This window comes from Myotis daubentonii, chromosome 1 (genome assembly GCF_963259705.1).
Source record: "Myotis daubentonii chromosome 1, mMyoDau2.1, whole genome shotgun sequence".
In the NCBI taxonomy this organism is placed as follows: Eukaryota; Metazoa; Chordata; class Mammalia; order Chiroptera; family Vespertilionidae; genus Myotis; species Myotis daubentonii.
Genome location: NC_081840.1, coordinates 132,740,903 through 132,753,105, shown reverse-complemented (window position 1 = coordinate 132,753,105; position 12,203 = coordinate 132,740,903). Strand labels below are relative to the sequence as shown.

The 12,203-nt window shown below is 40.4% G+C and overlaps 1 protein-coding gene across 1 annotated transcript in view; it reads left to right on the top strand.

Annotated features, from left to right (window-relative positions):
- Positions 1–11,015, top strand: part of ST8SIA6 (ST8 alpha-N-acetyl-neuraminide alpha-2,8-sialyltransferase 6) — a 151,209-nt gene extending 140,194 nt beyond the window's left edge. The window contains exons 6-8 of the mRNA XM_059660339.1: positions 3,496–3,608; positions 7,525–7,617; positions 10,322–11,015. Coding sequence (XP_059516322.1) covers positions 3,496–3,608; positions 7,525–7,617; positions 10,322–10,790 — 675 coding nt within the window. The 3' untranslated portion in view covers positions 10,791–11,015. The remainder of the gene's footprint in view (positions 1–3,495; positions 3,609–7,524; positions 7,618–10,321) is intronic.
- Positions 11,016–12,203: the final 1,188 nt, after the last annotated feature.

Sequence of the window (12,203 nt, the reverse complement as noted above, 5' to 3'; positions counted from 1 at the left end):
AGAGAAGTAGGGAGAGGGAGAGAGAGAGAGAAACATCAATAATGAGAGAGAATCATTGATCCGCTGCCTCCTGCACATCTCCTACCGGGGATCTAGCCTGCAACCCAGGCATGTGCCCTTGACTGGAATCGAACCTGGGACCCTTCAGTCCACAAGCCAAGGCTCTATCCCAGTGGTCCTCAACCTTCTGGCCCTTTATATACAGTTCCTCACGTTGTGACCCAACCATAAAATTATTCTCGTGTCTACTTCATAACTGTAATGTTGCTACTGTTATGAATCGTAATGTAAATATTTGATATGCAGGATGGTCTTAGGCGACCCCTGTGAAAGGGTCGTTTGACCGCCAAAGGGGTCGCGACCCACAGGTTGAGAACCGCTGCTCTATCCCTTGAGCCAAACCAGCTAGGGCTCTCCGAATCTTTTGTAATTGATTTTATTAAAAGCAATTAGGGCAAGTCAATATGATCTAAATGGGGTCACTTAATATAGGTAATTTACCAACTATAGACTATTAGATCCTTACAATTATTTTTTTGAACCTTTGACTTCTTACAGCTAATTTATTGTTTGTCATATAAATTGCTCCAATTTTTTTTAATTATTATAATTTGAAAAAAATAATTTTCTGGGAACAAATGAAAATAAACAGAAAACAGTAGGAAAAAATATTACACATTTTCTGAAAGAAAAGGAGGGCAAAAAATAACGAGTAAAACATTCTACAACACCCTTAGGAAGCACTGATAATAACTAAAGTGTATTTATATTCCCTATCTTGGAAGGCTGGGGAGAGTTCGCCAAGGAGCAATCCTTTCACCCATGCAATTTTTGCTAGGGCGTTTTGGGTTTTTTTTGTTTTTTGGTGTGTTTTTTTGCTTGAGACTGACCAGAACAGAGGAACGGGAGGTATTTCTTGCTTCTAATTGGCACCTTCAAAAAAAATAACATGACAGAGGCTGGATAATTCAGTATGCAATTAGCAACATTCACTTTTCAAATTTATAACTGATTTTTTTAAAATTGGGAGGAGAAATTTCTGAAGTCAATTCAGTAACAATTGCAAAGCTAGGTAGCAGGTGTGTTGTTGTTGTTTAAACATCCGGGTTCCATGGCTATAGCTCCTGGGGGAGCTGCCCTCTCTCCCACCTTGCTTCCTGCCTGTCTTCCCAGCTCAGTTCTGCTCGGCTGCACTCAGCTCAGAACTGCTAGGCAGCACAGAGATCTCAGTAGTTGATTTTGATTAAATGTGGTGAAGTTAACTTTCTCCAAAAACTTTGCTAAGTAACTTGCAAAGGAAAACAACAAAGTTGCTTTTCAACTAGAGTGAGCAATATGCAGACACTGAGTTGGGCAAATTTGCATTTTCTTGGGAGGTGTAAGTTAGGGAATGTTAATGTTTGTAATTTATTTAAACTCTTAGTGAACACAAAGGTCCCAAAGCATATGGATGTTTTCCCCCAGTTGACCAAACAGCCAGAGAAAAACATAGGTTATTTTGACTGCTTAATTGGAGATATGCTTCCCTCAGCAATCTCTTCTATTGTGGCATAAAGAGCATATTTGCGTTCTACTCTGTCTATAAAATTCAGAATTTATTGTGATGCCGGTTAGTAAACACCGTCCTAAAATATTTTGAGCTAGAAGTTTAGTGACTTAAAATACCCTGAGATATTTGGGAGCTACTCATTTAAAAGCCAGGCAATCTGCTAGGCATTGGGGATATAAAGAGAAAAAAGGCATGCATGTAAGTGTTTTAGGCATTGAATGTGAGGAGCTGTGTAATGTGTATGGCAGGGGTGGGCAAACATTTTGACTTGAGGGCCACAATGGGTTCTTAAACTGGACCGGAGGGCCAGAACAAAAGCATGGATGGAGTGTTTGTGTGAACTAATATAAATTCAAAGTAAACATCATTACATAAAAGGGTACGGTCTTTTTTTTTTTTAATTTTATTCATTTCAAACGGCGATCCGGCCCGCGGGCCGTAGTTTGCCCACGGCTGGATGGGTTAAGAGCAGGGACTCTGACACAGATTGCCTGGGTTTGAATCCCAGCTCTGCCACTTTCTAGCTTTAACACATGCCACCAGCTTCCCATCTGTAAAATGCTTGTACTGTTGTTGTGTGGACTAAATGCCTTAACAAGTGATGCACTTGGTTGCCTTGCATAATAAGCACCTTCTGATTTTTAATTTTTAAAGACAAACCTAGAAGCACTGAAATAGAGTGCTCTTTGCTTGTGAGGCATCTCCCAGGTGCACCGGCAGGAACAGATGGCCGTCAGTCACCGTGATTCAGGGTCTGCTGTGCTGCCCAGACCACATTGGCCCCTGGCATGTTGCTAGTAGTGCTGGTAAACTGGCTTTGGGGAGTGGGCGCCCTGACTTGTAGCACTCGCCGATGTAACTAGTAGAGATGTAAACACCCCCACCATGGCCGATTTTACCTTACCAGTGGCTTAACAACCCCCTCACACAATTCCTGAATATTTACCAGTTGGCGCTCACAAGCTCCTCACAAGTGAGCTTCAGCTCAATGCGGGGAGGTGGGGGGGCTGCACCAGGTGGGACACTGGGCCAGCAAGCACTTCTTTAAAGGTCGCTGCACACATTGCCCTGTGCTAGGCCCGCAGTGAAAGCGGAGGGACAATGACAGGTAATAAACACACTCTCTGCCTTGAGGACTCACACTCCAATTCTAAAGAAAACCAGTAAGCGAATCAAGACCCTGTCACTGTAGAATATGGACTGGCACCCTGGCTGCCGGTCAGGGTCACACCACTCCTTCAGGGAAAGTGACCAGCAAAGCGTAGTGTTGAACTGAAAGGTTATGCTTCAGCCTGGGAGGATTTGGTGACAGTGGGAGTCTTTCAGGGTACGCAAGTTGGGTCCTTGGAAAAATTTTAAAAGATTCAGGCCTGGGAAGTTAATTTGAAATATGTGAGTACAGAGTGAGGAGGCCTTCCTGAAATGCCGTGGCTGGTCACTTGCGGAGATGGCAGGCATAAATCTCCCGTCGTCGCTGAGCCTGAAGGCCTAACTATTTAAGAAGCACAGGAAATGTTGCTAAATTAGCTATTAATTTTATTTCCCAGAATAGAGGATTTTACACTACTTTCCAACTGCCTTTTTCTCTCTTTTTTCTTTGCTGAAAATATTCCTGCTGGTAAGGCACAATGTGAGATTTTGCTATTCTCATTTTATTTAATTATGTGATGTAAACTGCATTGTATTTTTATATACAAATATGTTGTGTATTATTACATTACATTGTATGTGATACGCTGTATATTTCTCTCCAGAAAAAGAACAGGTTTAGGAGATTTTTTATTGTAAGTCTTAAGTTGATCAACATGTTATGGTAGTACTACTTCTCTTTTTCCTGTTCTTCTTTACATAGTATGCATAAAAATCAAGCTGCTTGAAGTAAGCTGACAATGTTTATGGTTCTAGAGGTAAAACTGTCCCATGGTAGTTTTCTCTTTTTCTGCTAGTCGCAGCCTTTTGTGGAGCGCCCTTACAATCAGTGCGCGGTGGTCGGGAACGGGGGGATTCTGAATGCGTCTCTCTGCGGAGCTGAAATAGATAAGTCTGACTTCGTTTTCAGGTAAGGCCTGTTCAGCCGAGTTTTCTGAAACAAAGATCCGGTGGATATTTTACAGGATTTGTGTAAAGATGATCTGTAAATTTTGAGCTGTGCTGTTGAAGTCTACAAATTATTATTATTAATTAGTATTATTTCTTTTGAGGAGTTTTTTCTTTAAAAATGCTTGTTTTGTTAACCCTCCCCAGAGGATATTTTTTTCCCCCATTGATTTTTAGAGAAGGTGGAAGGGAAGGAGAGAGAGAGAGAGAGAGAGAGAGAGAGAGAGAGAGAGAGAGACATTGATGTGAGAGATGCACGTCGATTGGTTGCCTCCCACACACACCCCGACCTGGGCCAGGGATCAAAGCTGCAACCCAGGTACATGCCCTTGACCAGGAAGCAAATCTGTGATCCTTTGGTCTGGGGGGTAGACACTAACCACTGAGCATAACCAGTCAGGGCTCAGAAAACAAATTATTTTGATAGGCTTTCCTGCAGTGTTAAATGGATCATTATTTCTTCTGAACGTGGGTACTAGAAGGATACAAATGTTCTGTGATAATTTACTTTTCAGAAGCTCTGGGTGAAATCATGGTGAAAGAGGGTCTGCACTGCAGGACTTGTCAGAGTCTTCAGTGTATTAAGGATTTCATGGCTCCTTGAGAGGACACTATGGAGCAGCATTTCCCAGGTTCACCGGACCTTGAAAACCTTTTTGTGTATTTTTTTTAAAGAGCTTTTCAAGGAAGTTTTGTTCCCAGACAATACTTGAGAAAATGCTGAACTGGGCACTGTTCATATAGCCATGCAATACTATTGTTTATTTAGTTTCCTGACTTGAAATTTAAAAAATTTGTGCAGCTTCTAAATTATGCTCTTTTAAGATCTTTATATCTTAGGCCCTAACAGGTTTGGCTCAGGGGATAGAGCGTCGGCCTGCGGACTGAAGGGTCCCGGGTTCGATTCCGGTCAAGTTCATGTACCTTGGTTGCGGGCACATCCCCAGTAGGAGGTGTGCAGGAGGCAGCTGATCAATGTTTCTCTCTCATTGATGTTTCTACCTCTCTATCCCTCTCTCTTCCTCTCTGTAAAAAATCAATAAAATATATTTTTAAAAAAAGATCTTTATATCTTAGTACCAGCTAGCTTGCAAAAATAGAAACTGAAGTGGTTTCCATGTGTGCCTGTATTCATAAACCATGTTACAGGATATCTCTACTTTCAGAATATGAAGGAAAGGTGATTCATTCCTTTCTGATGAAATGCACCTTTTTTTCAGTTGAAATGCACCTTTAAAAAATATACACATATTTTTATTGATTTTTAGAAAGAAAGGAAGGAAGAATGGGAAAGAGAAAGAGTAACACCAATGTGAAAGTGAAACATAGATTGGTTGCCTCCTGCACACCGCATATTGGGAATCGAGCCCACAACCCAGGCGTGTGCCCTGACCAGGAATCAAACCAGCGACCTTTTGGTGCATGGGAAGACACCCTGGCCATGGATTAGATTGGTGAAGGCCAAGGGAGGGAGAGGTGGGGTGGGAAGAGGTGGGCAAAGGGTGTGGGGAAAAGGGTGACACCTGCAATTATGGAAACATTAAAAATGTTTAATGAAATAAATAGAAATAAAATCATTGCATTATACACTTAAAAAACAGTAAATTGAAATCTGTTTTCCTCTTTCAGGAACACTAATTTTATACCTCAGAGGAGATCCTTTGATCCTTATCAATTCAATGCTGCCCCTTTTTAACAAATTTTAAAAAAAACTGTCATCTGTACTTCCTCCCTCACTTTAATCTCATTTAAAATTTTTATGCTGAAGGTCATGACAGAAAAACAGAACCAGCAGTTCAACAGTTAATGGGTGTGTTCCTCATAATGAATGTTAAAATAGCCAATATCTGAATGACTTAGCCATTTGGTTAAAGTACTCATTACTAAAAAAGCCATCATGAAGATAAATAATTCTTGTAAAAGACTTTTTATAAACTTAAAATTCCCAAAAGATCTGTGGTATCATGCCTACACATCCATTTGACTTTATGCAAATATAGGATAAATATATACTAGTCTAGTTTTTAAGTTTTTAAAATCTCAGCAGTTACTTAATTTATAACTTTAAAATAAATGCATGTATTTCTAGAGTCCATATTTGCTGATGCCAGGCATCTTTCTGCATAGAGAGTTCCCTTTGAAGTTTGCCTTTCAAAGCAAAAGGCAAAAATAAGAGCTAGACTTGATTGGTGTCATTAAAATTTATTTAATTTTTAAGCCTGCACTTATTTTGGATGTACATTTTATAAAACAATCCAGCAAGTGCTTATTATTACTTTGTTTTCATTTTAAAATATTGGGAGCTACAAGCTAAGAATGTAAGGAGCAAAGATAGGGGATGACTGGCTTTCCAACACTGATATATATATATCACCCAGTATTTCCTCTAGAACTCTCATTTGATACTATTGTATGTGAAAATAACCTTCTATTCTTCAACAGAATATGAGACTGTCCTAGGAAGTAGATTTGTTACAGGAAGCCCCACTAATGAGGTCATTGCTGATCTTTTATCTATGATTAGTATTATTCCAAAGTGCTATATTTAATTGTTTTCAGATAAATCTTTTTATCAAGGTGGGAAGTGCACGTTTCATTTGTTTATGTGTTTAATAGAGCAGGTAATAGGATTTTCAACTTCATTCATTGCTCAGAACACATAAACTTTCAGTAGCCTTCCTTAAGGAAATGCCCAGAGATGCTCCCTTTGTATGTATAGTTTTTAAGAATTGGTCTACTTGAAATTCTGTAAATGATACTTAGGAAGTCATAACTAACTTTCCCTTTTTTGTGTGACAGGAATAGAATTACTCAGAATTACAATTTTAATTTCTTTTTCAATTTAAAGAAAATTACTACTCAGAAGAGTACTAAACATCATTATAAGAACATTAGAATTTTATTTATTAACAGCATAATTTGGTGAGAAAACTATCCATATGGGAATCAGGAGATTATAATTTTTTTTTTATTTTTTAAATATATTTTATTGATTTTTTTACAGAGAGAAAGGAAGAGGGAGAGGGATAGAGAATTAGAAACATTAATGAGAGAGAAACATCGATCAGCTGCCTCCTGCACACTCCCCACTGGGGATGTGCCGGCAACCAAGGTACATGCCCTTGACTGGAATCGAACCTGGGACCCTTGAGTCTGCAGGCCGACACTCTATCCACTGAGCCAAACTGGTCAGGGCTTAATTTTTTTAATGTAATCTTTGTTCTGGCAGACTCTATAACCTTCATCACAATGCCTCAGTGTTTTAAAATCTGTAAATTGGTGATTATACCACTGTGGGAATATAATCAATATAAATAATTTTAATCGGAAGAGTGAACTCTTCAAAAGCTAGGCAAGATTTAATTGTCATTTCTAGTATTGTTATTTATAAAGGTCTTAATCAATGTTGAAATCATTTATCAAATTTGTATATTATATGCAATGTTGAATCAATTAAGAGTTCAGCACTTATTAAATAGTTTTAAATGCAAATTGGATGAAATCTGAGGAATCTTAACATCAATGATTTTCTAAAAAAAAAAAAAAGTGATAACGGGCAGGGGAGGTGGAGGATGGTGTAGGACAGATAAATGGTGATAGATGGAGACTTGACTTGGGGTAGTGAACACACAAAAATATGTATAGATGATGTGTTGTGGAATTGTGCACCTGAAACCTGTGTAATTTTATGAACCAGCTTTACCCCAATAACTTTAATAAATTCAAAAAAAATGACAGTAATCACATATGTATGAATGTATTTGAATGGCCATACCACCCTGAACGCGCCCGATCTCGTCTGATCTCGGAATGTATTTGTGTGTATGTATTTTATTTTTTCAAGTTGTATTTTGAAAATAATTTCTTCAAAATTTCAGGTGTAACCTTCCCCCAACAACAGGAAATGTTAGTAAAGATGTTGGCAGTAAAACTAACCTTGTGACCATAAACCCCAGTATCATAAGACTAAAGTAAGTATCTCCAACGTACATAACAGTTCAAGAACATTTGTTCATTGGTTAGCATGTTTCTTAATCTGAGCACCAATCTTATTGCTGAGACTGACTTGAAATACAGCTGGCATGGCTTTTGGGGGAAATATACATTTGTAATTTTTGAATTTCTATCAAGGTTGTGGCTCATAAGAAGTTGTGACCAGTTTTACTTTGAATGTCATAAGCTGAATGTTGCTCATTAAATGAAAACTTACTGTTTCTTTATCTTTTTTTATAGTAGTGAAGTTACTTTTTTCAGTTTTCTTTCAGAATTTTAGTGTTACTCTTTTATCTTGGTAGTACTTCTTTGATAAAACCTAATCTATTTGGAAACTTGAGATAGCAAGCCTTAGGAAGACCTGGCTCCATTTGATTTTCACTTTGAATAGTATAATACTAAAGAATTATTCCCAAGTTTCATTTTCTACATGGAATTACCATGAAATGTTGGTTGGTTAATAAAAATTCTATATAGTAGTTTTGCTATATTATTTTAATAAACAGCGGCTAGTAGTAATTATTAATAGAATACACCCCTCAAATAGTTCTGGTGTCTGTTAAGAGAATATAAAATACTAGAGACTCAGTGCACGATATTCATGCACTAGGAATGGGGAGTCCCTCAGCCCGGCCTGCTCCCTCTCGCAGTCTGGAATTCCTCGATCCTTACTGCCTGCCTGCTCACTGCTCTTTACTGATTGCGCTCGCTGCTCCTCAGCGCTGCCGCAGAGGCAGGAGGAGCTCCCGCCACCGCTGCTGCGCTCGCCAGCCATGAGCCTGGCTTCTGGCTGAGCAGCGCTCCCCCTGACACTGACCACCAGGGGGGCAACTCCTACATTGAGCATCTGCCCCCTGGTGGTCAGTGTGCATCATAGCAACTGATCATTTCAGTTGTTCTGCCATAACAGTCACTAGGCTTTTATTATATAGACTAGAGGCCTGATGCACGAAATTCATGCATGGGGAAGGGGGTGTCCCTCAGCCCCGGCCTGCACCCTCTCCAATCCAGGACCCCTTGGGCCTAAACCGGCAGTCGGACATCCCTCTCACAACCCAGGACCACTGGCTCCTAACCACTCACCTGCCTACCTGCCTAATGCCCCTAACTGCCCTCCCTGCCAACCTGGTCGTCCCCAACGGCTCTCCTTTGCAGGCCTGGTCGCCCCAATTGCCCTCCCCTGCAGGCCAGTTTGCCCCCAGCTGCCCTCCCCTGTGACCTGGTCGCCCCCAACTCCCCTCCCCTGCAGGCCTTTTTATATAGAGAGGTTGTATCTGAAAGGGTTAAAGAGAATGAAGTGGGGCAGAGGAAACTTATTGTGCTTAGCAGATATCTTGCAGAAATCTTGTAACCTTGAACACTGTATAGCCCAGATAACCACTAAACATCTGGCAATGGGAGGAATGAAGGACCAGACCCTTACTTCAGCAGAACTGTTTGCAGCCAGCAGAAGTTAATAAAAACTTGCCTCTCTCTTCAATCTCTGCTGATTCCTTTTTCGGACTCAGCCCACCTGTACCCAAGTGCCTGAAATAAAAGTTCTTTTGGTACTTTATGGCCTCATGTCATAGTTGCACAACCCCAGTACACTCTGAACCTTTCAGTATCTTTCTCCCAAAAGCTTACTTTCAAAATACACAAAATTGGGTAATTATTTAAATTAAACATGTAAAGCTACCACAGTTACAGTGGAGGAAATTTTAAAAATGGGTGTATGTATATTGTTTTTAGGTTTTCTAAAGGAAACTTTTCTTTTATAATCACACTAGAGGCCTGGTGCACAAAAACTTGTGCACTCGGGGGGGGGGGGGGGGCTTCCTCAGCCCAGCCTGTGCCCTCTTGCAGTGTGGGATCCCTCGGGGGATGTCCACCTGTTGGCTTAGGCCTGCTCCCCAGGGGATCTGGCCTAAGCTGGCAGTCAGACATCCCTCTGGCAGTCTGGGAGCCCTCGGGGGATGTCCACTTGCCAGCATGGAGCAGTCCTAAGCTGCAGTCGGACATCCTTAGCGCTGCTGAGGAGGCGGGAGAGGCTCTCGCCATCACCGCTGTGCTGGCAGCCCCGTCAGCCTGGCTTGTGGCTGAGCAGAGCTCCTCCCATGTGAGAGCGCCCTGACCACCAGAGGGCAGCTTCTGCATTGAGCGTCTGCCCCCTGGTGGTCAGTGTGTGTCATAGTGACCAGTCATTCCCAGTCATTCTGCGGTTAGGGTCAATTTGCATATTACCCTTTTATTATATAGGATGTTCAAAAGATACACAAATCACAAGAGTACAGCTTGATGAATTTTAAAAAATGTATAGATATTTTAAGAATGTCCTGTTTGAGAAAACATTTCATCATTGTAGACTTGGAATTGTTTCAGCATCAAAAAACAACCTTAGATTACTGAGACTGAAGATCAAAGAATACAAGAAATGTGTGTCCAGTAAGGGGGTGGCCCAGTAAGAAAGTAGAAATTAAATCCTAGAAATACCAAGAAAAAGAAATTAAGGCCTAGCTTTTTCTTTTTACAAGATACTTACTATGAGTTTTTTCTGAGTCTATGGTGTGTCTTTTTATGTACAGTGATATGCATGCTTCCATTTATTTGGCTAGAGGTAAACTTAGCCTGTGTTACCAAAACCACTACCTTGATGATGATGATTAATATTACTATTATTACTATCATTATTACATTTGGCAGATATGGGAACCTAAACGAAAAGAAAGCAGTATTTCTAGAGGACATCGAAGCCTATGGAGATGCATTTCTTCTGCTGCCAGCGTTTTCCTTCAGGGCCAACACCTTTGCCTCTTTTAAAGTGTACAGCACACTGGAAGAGTCTAACGCAAGACAAAAGGTTATATATTTCCATCCCAAGTACCTGAGGAATCTTGCCCTCTTCTGGAGAACTAAAGGCGTGACAGAGTACCGCCTGTCCTCTGGCTTGATGATCACGAGTGTGGCCATTGAGCTGTGTGAGAACGTGAAACTGTATGGATTTTGGCCCTTCTCTAAAACTATGCAGGACACACCTGTCAGCCATCACTACTATGACAACAGTTTGCCTAAACGTGGTTTCCATGAGATGCCCAAGGAATACAGCCAAATTCTCCAACTTCACATGAAAGGAATCCTCAAATTACAATTTAGTAAATGTGAAATAGCCTAACCAAAGTGACTTAAAGTGGGAATCATTGTAATGTAATGCTATAGGTGAGTAACAATGTTTCTGAACACAAAAACTGGTGGTCGTAGGGTATAACAGGAGGAGCCCATACTTAGTTTGATCAAAACTCCCCACAAAGTGTGCAACCCCAGCAACTCATTCAGTTGTTCTGATCTTCAGTTTCCCTGACTGTATAATGGGGACCAGGATATCTAACTCATATTAGGAAAATATTTGGCAAACTATTTGCCTGAGGTAAGTACCCCAAGTCCATTTCCTTTTGATAGTTATAACATTTCCACCCTCACCAGACTGATAATAAAAGGTGTGCTGTTTGAAACCCTTTCTGGAGAGAATACCTGAACTACCAGTACTCACTGAGGTTGTTTCTCTGGCTGACCTCTCTCATCAAAAATATCCTTCTCATCTTTCCTCCTGTCTTAGAGAGCATTTAAGAAAACTATGTACTAAAACAATAAACCCTCGACTATTCAGGAATGAAATCTTTCTCTTTGTATGCTAATGTGCCTGCTTCTGATTACATTGCCTTGTGTCATTCCCTGTGATGACTGGTATTGGTTGGATTTTAGGCCAATTCTTTTTCTACTTTATCTATATTTTAAATCACTTTTTATTTTGACTTCTTCCTCACTCTTAAGTATTTCCTCTCTCACTGACAGGATCTATTTCAAGGATATGAATGGTTACAATGTCCAGTTTTTCTTACCTGTTGACTTAACCGTGCCCTCACTTATTTAATTAATTTTTTTAAAAAAATCATTGAATAGCCACTTCATGCCAACCCTGTAACAAGCTCTGAGAGAGGGATGCAGAGGTCCTGCAGGAGGAAGCGGACACGCATGTCATCACTATGATCTGGTGTAATGAATGTTCCTACAATAGCTATGAATAAAGAATTGTGAGGAACAGAGGCAGGAATAACTGAATCTACTTCGTAGAATCTATTTCAGAGAAGAGGTGATTTCTGAATTAAACCTAGATGAGTAAGGTTTTAGCAAATGAAGATAATTCTGGGTAGAGGGAATAGGATAAGGGAGAAAGCTGTCCCCTTGCTCCTGACTCATCAAAACTAGCACAGTTGAAGGCAGGTCATGTTCTTTGCTCAAAAACACTGCCCCAGGAGGGTAGGATACAGACTGTGGTGGTTACTGGCTTGGGCCCACATCTGTGAAATGGGGATGATACCAGCCTGGCAGATTTTATAGGAAAGCTGCCATGATTAAAACACGAAAACTTCATTCTCATAAGGAAAGGTGTGTGTTCACATGAGAAATAAGACTAATCACTTCAACATCAGTCTAAAATGAAGCTTGCGTAGATATGGAATATTAGCATTTTCACACCATTCCCTTACATTATGATGATACCTGGAGGTTGCAGGGCTAGGTGAAAAAG